At 36.8% G+C, this 17,658-nt stretch overlaps 2 protein-coding genes across 7 annotated transcripts in view; one reads left to right on the top strand and one right to left on the bottom strand.

Moving 5' to 3' along the window:
* The window catches only part of LOC127856886 (uncharacterized), a 129,169-nt gene that overhangs the window by 101,047 nt on the left and 10,464 nt on the right, over window positions 1–17,658 (top strand). For all 6 annotated transcript variants that reach the window (XM_052393087.1, XM_052393095.1, XM_052393111.1 and 3 more), the window contains 3 exons: window positions 13,073–13,210; window positions 14,722–14,821; window positions 15,284–15,447. In XM_052393087.1, the coding sequence (XP_052249047.1) occupies window positions 13,073–13,210; window positions 14,722–14,821; window positions 15,284–15,447 (402 nt within the window). The remainder of the gene's footprint in view (window positions 1–13,072; window positions 13,211–14,721; window positions 14,822–15,283; window positions 15,448–17,658) is intronic.
* On the bottom strand, window positions 147–1,983 carry LOC127857125 (uncharacterized). The gene has a single exon (XM_052393492.1). The coding sequence runs from the start codon at window positions 1,486–1,488 to the stop codon at window positions 559–561; it is 930 nt and encodes a 309-aa protein (XP_052249452.1). The 5' UTR covers window positions 1,489–1,983; the 3' UTR covers window positions 147–558.

Genomic DNA, 17,658 nt, shown 5'->3' with positions numbered 1-17,658 from the left:
AATGTAAATGAACACGTACACAAAAATATTTAATGAACTTAAATGTAATAGAGTTATACTTTATCACATTTTTTGCAATTGCTAAACATGTCGGAATTACTTTAAAAATTGAATATAGATTACCGAATTACACATTCGTAAACTTATCGGGTAAATGTAATACTCTGGAAACTGCTGTTAAATTGTTTAGCACTTCCGAAGGATAACATAACATGTAAGATGTAAAAGGTTTAAATAGTTTGACAATGTATGTAACAAGTGAACATTAACATGTACTTCAAGATTAATATAGCATGAACTATTTGTAAGCGTAAATCCATTGTATAATTTTCTGATATTATACATATAATTTTTTGAAATTATACATTGCAAATTCTAAAATAAATAAGAAAACATTGTAAAATGTTATCTAAACACCTATTACGTATTGAATAACAGTTTTTACTCGAAATCTTACCACCATGTATTGCATAACAGTTTTTACTTGAAAAGTTATCACCACGTGTTCACACGCGACACACAAGAGATTCGCGGTGTACTTGTCAAGCAAAAGCAAGCTCAGTCATTCTTTTTTCTTTTGATGGTCGTAGTCTTAGCATTGACCTTTCGCTTGAGCTGATTAGGTTTTTTACCATGAGTCTTTGGTGCGACTATGGTTGTTTGTGTGTCAGTTGAGGTTATGAGACCTTTCAAATCTAAAAGAGTCGTCCGGAACCTCTTGTAGTGTTTGTCTCTCTGTCCGTCCGTCATAGAAATCCAAACAGATTTTGAAACTTTTAATGACTGGAACATTTCAGACAGTCTGTATTCTCCAGTGCCCAGCAGTGCACTCTTTAAGTCCCGATATTGTCGGTTAACTATGGATCGTAGCGTATCCACTAGTTCAGTCAAGGGCTTTGTCTTCCAGTCAATTGACTGTTTTAGCACATGATTTATGGACTCACAATTGTTGTTTGTCCAGTTGTCATCTACCAAGTCCAACCGGTTCGGTCTATTTACAAACTCTCTTAACTGGGGCTTCAGTTTTGATTTGAAATAATCAAGAAATTTGCTGGATACGCCTGTCAACTGCTGTTCCAGACGGTCGCATCGGTGATCAAAGCAGATGTCGTCATATGCATGTATGATGCCATCATCACCGTAAATAGTATCTAAAATTTCATTCCTCAACTGTTTGTTGATGGCATCGTCGGTTAGTCGATGTTTAGTGTTTTGGCGTAAATGACGCGTGCAAAGCACATGCGTACTGTCGTGAAATACCGTCTTGGAGGCTTTGACTATTGACCTCTCGTCATCTGACCCAATTACAAGTCGATCAAGTTTTGTGTTTGTCGAGTCCAGTTTTGTCTTCAGATGAGATAGAAAATGAGAATATGTTTCAAAGTCGCTATTGTCGTGAAGAAACATGGGACCTATGAAAATTGGTGGTTTGTCAGTCTGTGGCCGGGTTACAGAAACTTGTTTAAAGCAAGTTACTGTTACGTGCATGTCGCAAAGGTTGAATGTTTTGTCTATCCCCAAAACCGATTTTCCAGTGCAGCAGATATTTTTTATATCCGTCAGCTGTTCGTCTGTATAAAGAACGACGAATGGTGTCTTTCCATTCGTCCTGATGACCGAGCGAACAAAATCATCACTATTAGAAACCAGGTTTTCCAAAACGACTATTTTATCAGCCGTGTTTTTTCAATGCCCTTGCCCATCTTGTCTGGCTGTATTGTTCTCATATTTCTTTATGTCTCGTATCTGAGCGATACTCGTCGGTCTGGTAACCTCGTCGTATTTTGACTGTAGCGTCTCGTAAATTTGTTGGGGATGCATTTTGGGCAACAAGTCACGAACATCGTCAAGTACATAGTCAGGAGTTCTTAAGAATTCTGTTTTTTGTACCGAATTTCCATGTGCAGCCAGTGCAGGCAAGGTTCCGATATACTCAACAATAGCATACGAACTTTCTATACCGCCTTCACCTAGCCAAGTGACTCTCTTGAAGTGTATTTATTCGGGTCTACCGACGTTATGTTAACAGTCGTTTAAAGGGATCTTTTCACGCTTTGGTAAATTGACAAAATTGAAAAAAGTTGTTTCAGATTCGCAAATTTTCGTTTTAGTTATGATATTTTTGAGGAAACAGTAATACTGAACATTTACCATGGTCTAATATAGCCATTATATGCATCTTTTGACGATTTTAAAACCTAAAAATTATAAAGCGTTGCAACGCGAAACGATTGAATAATTTGGAGAGTTCTGTTTTTGTCGTTAAATTTTGTGAAATTACGAAGATTGCTTATATAAGGTATAAAATACGTCAAGTAAGTGTACTCGGCGGAATAGCTCAGTAGGCTAAAGCGTTTTTACTTCAGGACTCTGGCAGGACTCCAGGGGTCACTGGTTCGAAACCTGGTCCGGGCAATGTTCTTTTCCTTTTTTTAATTTTATTCTTGATTTTTTACTGGAGCTTTTACGATCCAATGTTTACATTTATCGATATAAAGCAGTTAATGAATAAGTTAAATAATGCCAAAATCTGTGAAAAGGCACCTTTAAAGTGAAAATGTCAAATTATTCATTATTCTCAGATTTTTAACTCATTTGAATTGTGACATTTATTATTCCTATAATCAGTATGCATCACGCAAACATGCACTTTTATGATTAAAATCTTTTTTATAAAATTGAATTAATAGATGCTGCTTGGTGACGTTTATTAAAATTTCTTTCATCGCTTAAATATTTTACAAAAAATACACCCGTGTTTCTATCTTAAAAAATCTGCAAACAACGCATTTTTTATCAATGTATCTTTTTTATCAAATACTTGCTTATATCTATTTCATACATTTTTTTCAAAATTAGAAGTCAAACGTTTTTTAAAAAGTCAATACGGGTATAATAACACTCGCATTCTTGACTCGTATATTTGCATCTGGAATACGCCCTTTTTATGACACTTACTGATTGTTGTGAAACGCATTATCTATTTCATGTGTTGAGAGTATACCATAAATGATTAACACGTCTGCAATTACCAATTACTGAGTGCGACAATCGTTATTGTTGTAGGCAATATCGGTATATGTTTGCATCTCGAGGACGCCCATCTTGTTTCAGGTTAATTATTTCACTAATTGATAATTGATGTGTTAGTTAACAATAAAAAACAAGAAATATTGCCGTTTATGGCCTCATCATTTGTATATCTTATATTGTATCATAATCTTTAATGAACATGAAATACTTATTAAAGCGAGATTATACGATTTTTATAAGTGTTTAATTGTAATATATTGATAAATATATGTTACCAAAACACTGAAATTTAAACTTTTGTTTGACCATGATATTAAGTCATTGTCTGTAAGATAAGTACAACCGGCATGAGCCCACTTTTTACATCCCGTACAGAGGATAGTACCGTTTTGGCACTCTTCCTCACATACAGAACACGGGTATTGCGCCATGCTTTACGATCATATTTTGGGGAATCGGACATTTTATATGGGTAATCATGGAAGATGAGCAATAAATGAGTAAAGGCGATTGAAAAAAATCCGACTTTTATTAAATTCGAAGGACAATCATCAAACAAATCGAAATTCTTTATTGGCCAATTAGATATTGTATTCAATAAACACTAAAAATAATAATTTATTCTAATTAGTCAAAATCAGCATATGAGTAAAAACAATTAAAAAACATCCCACTTTCATTTATTCAAAAGGACAATCAGCAAACAAATCGGAACTCTTTTATAGCCAATTATCTATTATATTCAATCAGACGTAGTGTCAATAACTTGTGAATAGCGGATTAAAGACGCGTGAAAATTATAAAGGTGGTCGAAAAATCTGCAAACTGTAAAAAACGCAAAACAATTGCTAGAAACTCGGCCAGTTGGTCTGTGATTAGTGGAATTCGGTAACAGCCCGGCGTCATGTGAAGAACCCGTATCTAATCGATACCAACGATCATTTTAATGTGGAATTCGGTTGTAATTCGGTGAAAAGTGTAATTCGGTTGTAATTCGGTGAAAAGTGGAATTCAGTGTTTCCATGGACCGCTGAAGCGGGTAGGGTGCGGGAGGGGTGCCCCCTCTCGTCATCGAAATTTTTTTGAAATCGCACATTGAAATGATGCAATTTCCTGCTATCTAATCAGCATTTTGCATGATAAAAGTGCATGTAAAACAAACAAGAACTTGAGTTCAGACATCAAGTGTGACAGACACACTGACAGACAGACACACAGTGTAATTCAAATGTTTCTCAAACCACTAAAGTAGTGGGAGACATAATCTTTATCCAGAAATTTTTAACAGTGTTAGATGGGTGGACCTCCTATTTAAATGATTGAGTTTCATACTAGCAAAGTAATTCTTCATTTTTGTGTCCTTTTTTAATTTCAAAAACTATGGATGAACATCAAAGCAGTTAGCCCAATTTGTATATAAAAAAATCTATTGCCATTCATTAAGTGTGATGTTGAATTTCACTGGCAATAACTTGTTACTCAAAAGTATTATCACTCTCAAGAGCTAATACGAATTATATTCATCAAATAAACTTACCGAAAAATTAATGATGATTGTCCATTGCATTCGACTAAACTCATTAATTGCTACATATTGAAATATTGTTTTTCACAAGTCCCATGTGGCAGCCATTTGTAAACATTTACCTATTTAAATTCATCATAGAAACTTACCGAAAATATAATGATGATTGTCCAATGCGTTCGTCTAAACTCTTAAATTGCTACAAATTGAAATATTGTTTTTCATAAGTCCCATGCGGCAGCCATTTGAAAACATTTACCTATAGCTAAATGTATCGATGAATTTCATTAGTTGGCAATAACAACTATGTATGAGTATTGGTGTTGCTTCATTCTACAAATTCAATATCTTCTATACCGGTATATATATTCATTCTACCGTTCATACCCCCACTCTCACTGTATAACATGTGTTGTTGTTGTAAAAATTATAGGAAGTCTAAATATTGTACTTAATATTGTACTTAGTTATATTGCCAATATTGTATTTCTTATATACGTGGGTGAAAATAAAAATCTGTTCTGTTCTGTTGAATGTATCTCCTTTAGCCTATCAAATAGCACAGTTTTTTACTTACGGTCAATGAAGCGTGCAGTTTAGCTGGCGAAGGTTAGATCGTCTGTACACATGCCTGGGGGCTAATCACACAAATTGACAGCTGTTTATGGCCTAATTAGGCGCAAATGACAGGAAATACACAAATGGATTGAAACTGTAAGGGGCTCATTTTTAACAAGAAATATCTTTAAAAAAGATATACGGCGTAAAAAGTTTAATGAATGAGATCAAGTATAGCGAATGTCTTTTTCTGTGCAGTTCTTAGCTGCATCACACGCAGTACGGGATGTTACGGGGAGTTTTCGCGGCTTAATTTACATTATAACATATTGCTGGTCATAAACCTATAGATACAAAACAGAAAACCAAAAGAAGAATGGAAGTGAAATTTAAACATATGAGTCAACCGGCCACACGAGAAGTATCCGTATTTATAGGCGCGTTCTTCGAACAAACCTGTTTTAGTGGTTTGTCGGGCATTGCTATTTGATTCGATTATTAACAGTATCAATTATAATCGTGCTAATGCTTAAAGTGATATTATGGGCATTTTGCACTGTTCAATTGAGCTGAAAAGAATAAACAGGTCAAAATAGTTAGTTAAAATGTGGTTACTGATTAATTATCTGCATCTCACCTTGCTACCAGTTGTTTATAAAAATATATTTTATATTCGATATTCTTACGTGACCCACCCAGTCCTGTAAGCTGAAATGATCCGTAAAACAATTTCGTGTCTTTGTGTCGTATGAACAAATATGCACTAAAACTAAATTTAGGTTCAACTCGTAAACGCATGATCAGTTGTCAAACGAAAGTACGGTTGATATTCAAATGCATTATTTTTCTCTTTCTGGTATATTGCTTTAGTATGATGATGCTGCATTAATTAATATAAGTGTATATGAAGTAGAAACATCAAAAATAATCAACGGTTGCGATAGACACCTATAAACTGTTACATGCTCATAATATCACTTTAGTACATTAGGCAATATGGACGAATAATTATTGTTAAATTTATCAACAATAATATTTATCATTGTATTGTTGAAAACACATTAAGAATCTATTATTTACATACCATAATTATATTGCTGAATATCTTCATTTAACATATTTCTGGTCTAAAGAAAATTCCAGGTCACCAAGTTCACGGATTGCGTCTTTTTTATATAACGATTATTTTACTGGCCGCCAACTCCAGTGATGACCTGTATATAAACTCTGAATGTCCGCGAATTGACCCGATATACCTCGCGGGTTGAAATGCAATGCTTTAAAGTGAGGCCTCGCTTCCATTGCTCTTTATACTTTTACATGTTAACATGTTGAAAGGAATAAGGAAGTAAGTACTAAAGGTAGGTCAGAGAGAACATAGCCTTTTAAGTATAAACGCTCTTGCGCTGGTAATACTCTGAAAATAAAAGGTGTACGCACAAACTGTATTGATGTCGAGAATTGAGTGTAAAACTGTTCTATCTATTAAGCCTTTTCATTCGAGATAAAATTGTTTCATACAGTAAAACAGTGTTACAAAGACGCGGATATGTTTCCAATGTTCTGGTGGTATACTCAAATCAGCCAATGGAATAAATGAAGTGTATTCATTCGTACCTAGCCGCGGGAAATTTTATTGGAATTTTATTGGACACTTACAAAGGTCAGGCTAAGGTGAAAAGCTGGCTTATGCAGCTTACGCCGAAAAAAACGTATCTAGCCAGCCAGCTGGGGGGACTTTAGCCCCCTAGCCCCCCACCTAAATACGCCTCTGCAAGAGAAGGTGTTGGAATTAATGAAGTGCAATGTTCTCAACTATCATATATGCTGCTTTTTAATAACTTATGATTCATTGCTCCATTTGTGAATTGTGACTCATGAATTGTGAAGATATGATTGTCAATTGCTCAACGATCCATATAAATTTCTGATCATTTTATAATTCTCTTAATATAAGTTATGAATTGATCTTAGAAGTAAAATGTATTACTTAATTAAATACATTTATAAAAATAAGAAATAATCTTTAGATTATTATAATATTCTCAGGCCTGTTGGTCTAAGGGATGTGTGGGTTGTTAATTATATTTATGCCCCTCTTCGAAGAAGAGGGTGTTTATTGTTTTGCACATGTCTGTCCGTCCGCCGTCCGTATGTCCGTCAACCAGATGGTTTCTGGATGATAACTCAAGAACGCTTAAGCCTAGGATCATGACACTTCAAAGGTACATTGATTATGACTAGCAGATGACCCATGTAGATTTTGAGGTCACTAGGTCAAAGGTTTCTGGATTATAACTCAAGAACGCTTATGCCTAGGATCATGAAACTTCATAGGTACATTTATCATGACTCGCAGATGACCCCTATTGACTTTCAGGTCACTAGGTCAAAGGTCAAGGTCACGGTGACTTCACACAGTAAAATGGTTTCCGGATGATAACTAAAGAAAGCTTACGCCTAGGATCATGAAACTTCATAGCTACATAAATCATGACTCACAGATGGACCCCTATTGATTTTCAGGTCACTAGGTCAAAGGTCAAGGTCACAGTGCCAAAAAACGTATTCACTCAATGGCTGCCACTACAACTGACAGCCCATATGGGGGGGGGGGCATGCATGTTTTACAAACAGCCCTTGTTTGAGATGATTCTTTACAAAGAAAGATGCTACTATTGTATTTGTTATAAATGTGTGAAAGCCTCTAAGAAGGAACCAGAGATTATTAACCCTTTACCAAACACCAACAGGATTTTACTAGTTTATAGCTGACGACTTAATAAATAATTATGATAAAATGAGAAATTGCTCAAGATGAGCAATTTCTCCTTTTATCACAATTATTTCTACCCTACCTGATTATTTCCTTAATATTCCATTACAATTTAATTGTCGTCTGCACCTTTATCAAATTGGGAAAGTCCAAAATGTGTCGTTTGGTAAAGGGTTAAGGCATTTTGATTCCTACGGGTCTTGTGAATCTGTTTCAAATCATATGCGTATATTTGATCTTCAGCATCTAAAAATATGTGAAATAGAAAGAACGACAATATCTTATGGAGAGATAAATGTACCTACGTTATAAGCAATGGGACTGTGCTTCAAAGCAACAATTCCCGGGCTTTTTAGTCTGTTTAGTTAACACGGTAGTAACTTTTTCTATATATAAAAATGCTCACCCTTCCAACTTAAAGCGCCCAGTGGGACGAGGGATAGACAGAGAAAGTCACATGCTTGAGTACATTTCAACCCATGCGCATTGCGCGTTTTTTTCGCATAAAAAAACAGTGGAGCGATACAGGGCCATCATGGCCCTCTTGTTAATTTACACAAAGAAAACATAGCAACAACATACCCGATACAACATTCAGGCAACATGTATATATGAACAAGCAATCGATTAAGTATTATTTACATGCAGTGGGTACACACAAAAACGTTTTACGCTATTAAAGATATTAACATGCATTTCGTCTCTTCAATAATGAATACTATTACTACATTCATTTACGCCTCATCCTCGTCAACGTATTTCAAACAATTGTAATTGGTTATATTTGAGCAATTAAATTCTGATTAGATAATCATGGATTTAATGTATGGATATCAAAATTAAATTGATTGGTCATTTGAAGGTAACGCAAGTCAGGTTGTCTTAATTGCGAGACGCCGAACTGTGAATAATATGTCAATTGCCTTCGACAATAGATTAAACGGGGTGAATTAACACCCATGCAAACTGCCGTATCAAATTAATAAAGACACTACCCCTCTCCTGATACCCTCCAGTATGCCAATTATCATCTCATTAATTGATGGCAGATGCATGCAAACAAAGGCGGATGCACTAAAGAAGTCTGCAATGAACAAAAAGATGTGACTGCACATATATATATTTTTTTAAATAATTTCTTTGCATAACAGAATAAAAATCCAATATTCGAACATGAATTTTGAAATCGAATATTCAGCCGATTTTTAAATATTTGAATATTCGAATATTCGTTGCCATCCCTAAATTTTATGGATGTTTCTCATAAAATACTTTAAAAAAATGTGTATGTTATGCCTAATTGAACATTATTTCTTTCAAAAAAGCATAATAAGAAATCAGTTTCAGCATTTTAAAATTGATAATAATGCATTATAAGAACATTAAGAATTGTCTAGCTATATACTAATCTTTCTCAAAATACATTTAATTTATATTTATTTCACGATTATTATGCCGCCGCCCCCCCCCCCTTCGAAGAAGAGGGGGTATATTGTTTTGCACATGTCAGTCCGTCCGTCTGTCCATCCACCAGATGGTTTCCGGATGATAACTCAAGAACGCTTAGGCCTAGGATCATAAAACTTCATAGGTACATTGATCATGACTGGCAGATGACCCCTATTGATTTTCAGGTCACTAGGTCAAAGGTCAAGGTCACAGTGACTCGAAATAGTAAAATGGTTTCCGGATGATAATTCAAGAATGCTTAGGCCCAGGATCATGAAATTTGATAGGTACATTGATCATGACTGGCAAATGACCCCTATCAATTGTCAGGTCACTAGGTCAAAGGTCAAGGTCACAGTGACTCGAAACAATAAAATGGTTTCCGGATGATAACTGAAGAATGCTTATGCCTAGGATCATGAAACTTCATAGGTACATTGATCATGACTGGCAGATGACCCCTATTGATTTTCAGGTCACTAGGTCAAAGGTCAAGGTCACAGTGACTCAAAACAGTAAAATGGTTTTCGGATGATAACTTAAGAACACTTAGGCCAAGGATCATGAAACTTGATAGGTACATTGATCATGACTGGCAAATGACTCCTATTGATTTTCAGGTCACTAGGTCAAAGGTCAAGGTCACAGTGACTCGAAACAGTAAAATGGTTTCCGGATGATAACTCGAGAATGCTTACGCCTAGGATCATGAAACTTCATAGGCACATTGATCATGACTGGCAAATGACTCCTATTGATTTTCAGGTCACTAGGTCAAAGGTCAAGGTCACAGTGACTCAAAACAGTAATGGTTTCCGGATGATAACTCAAGAATGCTTACGCCTTGGATCATGAAATTTCATAGGAACATTGATCATGACTGGCAGATGACCCTTATTGATTTTCAGGTCACTAGGTCAAAGGTTAAGGTCACAGTGACTTGAAACAGTAAAATGGTTTCCGGATGATAACTCAAGAATGCTTTTGCTTAGGATCATGAAACTTCATGAGTATATTATTCATGACTGGTAGATGACCCCTATCAATTTTCAGGTCACTAGGTCAAAGGTCAAGGTCACAGTGACTCCAAACAGTAAAATGGTTTCCAGATGATAACTCAAGAATTATTAGGCCTAGGATCATGAAACTTCATAAGTACATTGATCATGACTGTCAGATGACCCCTAATGATTTTCAGGTCACTAGGTCAAAGGTCAAAGTCGCAGTGACAAAAACGTGTTCACACAAAGGCAGCCACTACAACTGACACCCCATATGGGGGGCATGCATGTTTTACAAACAGCCCTTGTTTAAACCTATATTTATGCCCCCCTTCGAAGAAGAGGGGGTATATTGCTTTGCTCATGTCGGTCTGTCGGTCGGTCCGTCCACCAGGTGGTTGTCAGATGATAACTCAAGAACGCTTGGGCCTAGGAACATGAAACTTCATAGGTACATTGATCATGACTCGCAGATGACCCCTATTGATTTTGAGGTCACTAGGTTAAAGGTCAAGGTCACGGTGACCAGAAATAGTAAAATCGTTTTTGAATGATAACTCAAGAACGCATACGCCTAGGATCATGAAACTTCATGGGTAGATTGATCATGACTCGCAGATGACCCCTATTGATTTTCAGGTCACTAGGTCAAAAGTCAAGGTAACGGTGACCTGAAATAGTAAAATGGTTTTCGGATGATAACTCAAGAACGCATACGCCTAGGATCATGAAACTTCATAGGTAGATTGATCATGACTTGCAGATGACCCCTATTGATTTTGAGGTCACAAGGTCAAGGTCACAGTAACCCGAAATAATAAAATGATTTTCGGATGATAACTCAAGAACGCTTTTGCCTAGGATCATGACACTTCATAGGTACATTGATCGTGACCCGCAGATGACCCCTATTGATTTTCAGGTCACTAGGTCAAAGGTCAAGGTCACAGTGACAAAAATCGTATTCACACAATGGCTGCCACTACAACGGACAGCCCATATGGGGGGCATGCATGTTTTACAAACAGCCCTTGTTACCTTTATGTGCCAGGCAACAACACTTTATGTTTTTATTTACATTTTTATAAGATTATTGATCTTGCTATAATTCCAATTGCATTATTAAAACCTTAATATTAATGTTATAAAACGTATCTTTATCTTAGTTATTACACATAAAATTCTATTAAATATTACAACCTATTCTAAATTGGATTTTAAAATCATGGTTATTACATTGGGGTAAAGGCAGTGTCAAACAAATGGTGTCTAGTCAATAACTTCAGTTTGGAGTGAGCAAGCTTGCATGGAGAAAAATCTTTGGATTGTATTTTGGTTGTGTTGGTTCAAGGTCTCTGTTGCTAAAATAAGATAAACAGTTTCAAGGAAGAAAACTGAGCTTGGAGATATTGCACAGAATTATTTTGGAAGGTAGCTGACATGAAGACCAAGCTTGGGATTCCCATTTAGGCCAGTTAGATCGAGGTCAAAGTCCCTGTGAATAAAAAATAGAAAACAGGTAGTTGCTGCTCAATAACTAAAGTTGCATTCACCAATTTTAATGTAACTTAAGATGGCAAGCTTACATGGAGACTTAGCTTGGAATTGTATAAAAAGCTAAAGGTTGAAGGTCAATCCCTCTAAAAATAGCGAAATTGAATAGAAATTGTGTGTAGGCAGCTTAAATGCAGACCAAGATTGTGTGTGTAGGCAGCTTAAATGCAGGCCAAGATTGTGTGTGTAGGCAGCTTAAATGCAGACTAAGATTGTGTGTGTAGGCAGCTTAAATGCAGACCAAGATTGTGTGTGTAGGCAGCTTAAATGCAGACCAAGATTGTGTGTGTAGGCAGCTTAAATGCAGACCAAGATTGTGTGTGTAGGCAGCTTAAATGCAGACCAAGATTGTGTGTGTAGGCAGCTTTAATGCAGACCAAGATTCTATTAGGGGCTAGTGTAAGCAGCTTTAATGCAGACCAAGATTCTATTAGGGGCTAGTGTAGGCAGCTTTAATGCAGACCAAGATTCTATTAGGGGCTAGTGTAGGCAGCTTAAATGCAGACCAAGATTCTATTAGGGGCTAGTGTAGGCAGCTTTAATGCAGACCAAGATTCTATTAGGGGCTAGTGTAGGCAGCTTAAATGCAGACTAAGATTGTGTGTGTAGGCAGCTTAAATGCAGACCAAGATTGTGTGTGTAGGCAGCTTTAATGCAGACCAAGATTGTGTGTGTAGGCAGCTTTAATGCAGACCAAGATTGTGTGTGTAAGCAGCTTTAATTCAGACCAAGATTCTATTAGGGGCTAGTGTAGGCAGCTTTAATGCAGACCAAGATTGTGTGTGAAGGCAGCTTTAATGCAGACCAAGATTCTATTAGGGGCTAGTGTAAGCAGCTTAAATGCAGACCAAGATTCTATTAGGGGCTAGTGTAAGCAGCTTTAATGCAGACCAAGATTGTGTGTGTAGGCAGCTTTAATGCAGACCAAGATTCTATTAGGGGCTAGTGTTAGCAGCTTTAATGCAGACCAAGATTCTATTAGGGGCCAGACAGGTCAAGATCAAGGTCACTTTTGCTTAAACAAAGGTTTTTGTTGAACAAATTTGGTGCGTAAATTGCAGACCTAAAATGGGATTTAATATGGGGCTAGTCAAATTTGTTGAAAATCTTGTAGTGTGGTGTTGCTACTTTTCATCACCTTGCCATTATTGCAACAAATGTTTTTCTTGGTTCCAGGCCCTGGTAGACAAGGATTTCGTGCTTGGCCACAAAGCACCGCTTTGGATTCCTGATGCTAGAGTCACCATGTGCATGATTTGCACGATTGAGTTCACTGTAACGTTCAGACGACACCATTGCCGGGCATGTGGATGGGTAAGATATTGGAATCAAGGGGTTGGTTGGAACTTTTGCGTCTGCTACAAAAGTTGTATGCAGACGCAATAGTTTCACACCTTACTTGTTACATAAACCATGCCTGATTGCATAATTAACAGGCATTTTTTATGCCCCCGAAGAAGGGCATATAGTGATCGGACTGTCCGTCCGTCTGTCCGTCACACTTTGCGTTTAGGTTTTGAAAAATGCTCATAACTTCTATGTCGCTTCAGATAGCAATTTCATATTTGGCATGCATGTGTGTATGGACAAGGCGTTTCCATAAATACACATAAATTTTGACCCAAGTGACCTTGACCTTGAACTTAGGTCCGCGTTTAGGTTTCGAAATCTGCGTTTAGGTTTCGAAAAAAGCTCATAACTTCTAACAAGCGTATATATATGGGGCATAAGTCAGCCTATGGTGACAGCTCTTGTTTCTTGCACATTTTAATCTCCTCCCTTTATTGATTGATTGATTTGATTGATTTTTTATTTGGTAAACATATGAACATTACATAGTTACTACATAATGCAGACAATATAAAATATATTATCACAGCAATATACATAGCAAACCATGGAATGCACACACAATACCAAGGATAACACAAAAAAGAGAAAAATGATTTTCACTTATTTCCATTGTGGTCCTTGTTATTGGTGGCAGTAACCATGAAACAGTCATGTATTAGATTTTAATAATGTATATGTATCAAATATGTACTGTTTAATAAAGTATATTACTGATTAAGAATGAATAAATATAATCACATGTTCATTATTATCACAGAAGTTGCATAAGAAAGTTACACACTGCATAGGTAGTTAATAAACACACTTTGTAGCATACTATAAGTTAAAGAATAATTATGAGATCCTTGCATCTTATTGATCATAAGACTTAAAAATGTATCACAGTATTTTAACAGAACATAAAATTCATAATAAAAATTATACTATAAAAAGCTATAAAGACTCTAAAAACTGTTTCTTGATGGCACCCTTGAAATTGTTAGGTTTAGGTACATCCCTGATGTTTTGAGGAAGATTGTTCCATAAACAGATACCATTATATGTAAATGTTTTAGAACCAAAACTTCCTACTCTTATGAAACTTATGTAAAGCAATAATAGATCCCTGTTATAAAAGTAAATAAAGTAAACCAACTTGTATTTCTTACATATAAAATTGAATAAACCAAACTGATTTTTTTTTCGTATTTAAATCATTTAAATAAATAAAAGAGACATATTGGACCTTTAAAAAAAAATGCAATAATTCAGCAACCCTGGAGCAAAGTTTTGTGGATAAATGAGCTGTATGTGCTAGTTTTCTGGACATGTGTAAAAAAAAGACCATGTTGCTTATAAAAAATCTCATGATTAAAATATACAACCACTTACGCTGCTGAACTTTTTATTTGCGATCATTTGTTGAAATGTTTATTTATTGTTCAAAACTAGTTTAGTTATAATGTTACTGATGTGTACTTCCGTGTCCCCAGGTTGTCTGTAGCGGTTGTTCCGAGTGCAAGATAAAGTTGCGGTACCTGCAGAACAAGCCGGCCAGAGTCTGTGATAAATGTTACACGGCGTTGAGCAAAGGTGCGTCTATAAAAATTGTTACACAATATTCGAGCCCTGCTGTGGGACAAGCAGGCTTAAGGCATGTGTTTAAAGTGTCGTCCCAGTTTTCTCTTATGGATTTTTTGTTTACAGAATTCTCTGAGGCGGAAAGTGTGTCCCTGCTATGCCTTATCTGTAACACTACTTTACCGCATGCATGTCCAAAATAAAACTTGAGCAAATTTTTCTGTCTGGAAAATATTTGCCAATCAGAAGGCCCGCATACATGTAGAAAATTAAAATTTGAGCAATAAGGACAGTTTTTAGATTTTGTCAAATTTATTAACTCTGAAACTAATAAATATGAAACAAAATGCAAATTTTTTAAAGACACATTTTATCAAAACCTTGCTTGGAATTTCATATGAGATGGCTGGTTTTAAAGGCATTTGTTGCTTGTTTGTATTATAATACAAGACAAACATTTGATACTGATTTCAGATGAGCCAATAGTACCGGATGTGATGCACCCTGGGGACCATGAGGAAGCTGGGGAGGAGGAGGGTGGGGGGATGAGTCTCCTCAAGATCTTCTTCAGGGGCGGCAAGGAGCGGCGCAGTGGGCGCACTGAAAAACGGGCTCACGTCCGACCCGATAGATGTCGGGTGGGTAGCATTGTCGGTTAATGGGACTGACACTAAATTGTGTTTGAATGCATTTTATGCCCTCTTTCGAAGAAAATGGGGCATATAGTGATTGGACTGTCCGTCCGTCTTTCTGTCACACTTTGCGTTTAGGTTTCGAAAAATGCTCATAACTTCTATGTCCCTTGTGACCTTGACCTTGAAGTTAGGGTCCGAGTTTAGGTTTCGAAATCTGCGTTTAGGTTTTTAAAAATGCTCATAACTTCTATGTCCCTTGAGAAATAACCTTCATATTTGGTATGCATGTGTATATGTGTAGCAGGGTTCGGTATAAGGGGAACTTATACTGCCTTGCTATATGAGCTAGCTTTTATAGCGACGCGGTAGAGTGTCTGCCTGATTTGGAACCGGGAGGTCCCGGGTTCGATCCCCATAGCGGTCGGGGAATTTTCTGGCTGGGTTACATTGGCGCCCAACGTAAAAAACCACCATGTGTGTCAGACGTCCCACAGATGTCATGGCAATGAGAAATTCGTGGAAGAATTTCATAATTAGAGGGGGTGTATGTAGCAGGGTTCGGTATAAGGGGAACTTATACTGCCTTGCTATATGAGCTAGCTTTTATAGCGACGCGGTAGAGTGTCTGCCTGATTTGGAACCGGGAGGTCCCGGGTTCGATCCCCATAGCGGTCGGGGAATTTTCTGGCTGGGTTACATATGGACAAGGCCTTTCCATACGCACACAAATTTTGACCCCTGTGACCTTGACCTTGAAGTTAGGGTCCGCGTTTAAGTTTCGAAATCTGCGTTTAGGTTTAGAAAAACGCTCATAACTTCTATGTCTCTTGAGATATAACCTTTATATTTGGTATGCATGTGTATATGGACAAGGCCTTTCCATACGCACACAAATTTTGACCCCTGTGACCTTGACCTTGAACTTAGGGTCCGCGTTTAGGTTTCAAAATCTGCGTTTAGGTTTAGAAAAAAGCTCATAACTTCTATCAAGTGTTTATAGGGGGCATAAGTCATCCTATGGTGACAGCTCTTGTTTTAAAGACTATAATGATCAAGTTGTAACACTGTAAATGTGTTTTGAGACGAGGTATATTGGAGTCTCTCTGTCGGTTGGTAAGCAAGGCCGCATGAAACGTTAAAAGATTTGTAGAGCAAACTTCTTCCACATTTCTAGTTTGAAGCTACAAGTATGTCATCCCCATGAAGTTTTGATTTGCATGGAAAGTTTGTATGCACAATTATCCACACTTTTCTGAGTTATTTACTCTTGAACATAACTGACAGTGTTATGTATGGGGAGTCAGTTAAAATTGTGACAAAGCTTGGGATAATAGAATCAAAATTTCAAAATATTGGTCTGCAAAAATTTGCTAACTAAATACTAATTAACTTAATTAGAATTTAACACATTTACAAAAACATATAGCATGTCTGTAGGTCTGCAGGGTTCGCACAGGGCTTGAAAAGTGCTTGAAAACGAGTCCAAGGCTTGAAAAGCCCTTGAATAAAGGTTGGCCTTGAAAAAGTGCTTGAAAAGTGCTTATTTCATGTAAAAAAAGCCTTAAAAATGTTAATTTATGCTCAAAAATACTTTAATCATCGCTTTAGTTATTTTACTTAAGTCGTTCTTAAGGGAAATATTATGAAAAATTATCATGAATTCCTTCGCGCAAAAAAGTTGAATATGAAATATAAGTTTTGTACACTATTTAGTACGAAACGTTATGTGCAGTACACGTCACAGATTATGTGTACTACGTCAGAGGTTCTCCATAGTGATCAATTTTTGCGAGTGAAAACGCAGGGATGGGGAAGTGTCGTTTCAAACTAAGCAGGGTGGTTAACTGAATAAGAGGAGAGAGCTCAAGAACTGGAAAAGGAAATCAATTCTGTTAAAGACAAAATGTTATAGTAACTGACTGCTGTTCAAATGTAATGAACTAGTCTGTTTGATGTGAGCATAGAAAGAGACAATGTGTTTGTTTGTAATAACTTTTAAAAGTAAATACAGTACATTCAATGCGGAACAAACGTATTTCGCGATCCGCGGCACCAAGGCGAAACGAGTCGATACCGCGTCGGTCGTTGAAGCCGCGTCAGTATGCGGCGGGAAGTCGCATTTCGCCACGAAACTTCGCATCTGTCCGCCGAGGCATGCTGTGATCCGCGACATGATGCCGAGTCGATGCGCATCATGAAATAAAAAATCTTTAA

The sequence above is a fragment of the Dreissena polymorpha genome, chromosome 1, assembly GCF_020536995.1.
Source record: "Dreissena polymorpha isolate Duluth1 chromosome 1, UMN_Dpol_1.0, whole genome shotgun sequence".
Lineage (NCBI taxonomy): Eukaryota > Metazoa > Mollusca > Bivalvia > Myida > Dreissenidae > Dreissena > Dreissena polymorpha.
The sequence above is the reverse complement of the archived record's forward strand: the minus strand, read 5'-3'. Positions and strand labels throughout refer to the sequence as shown.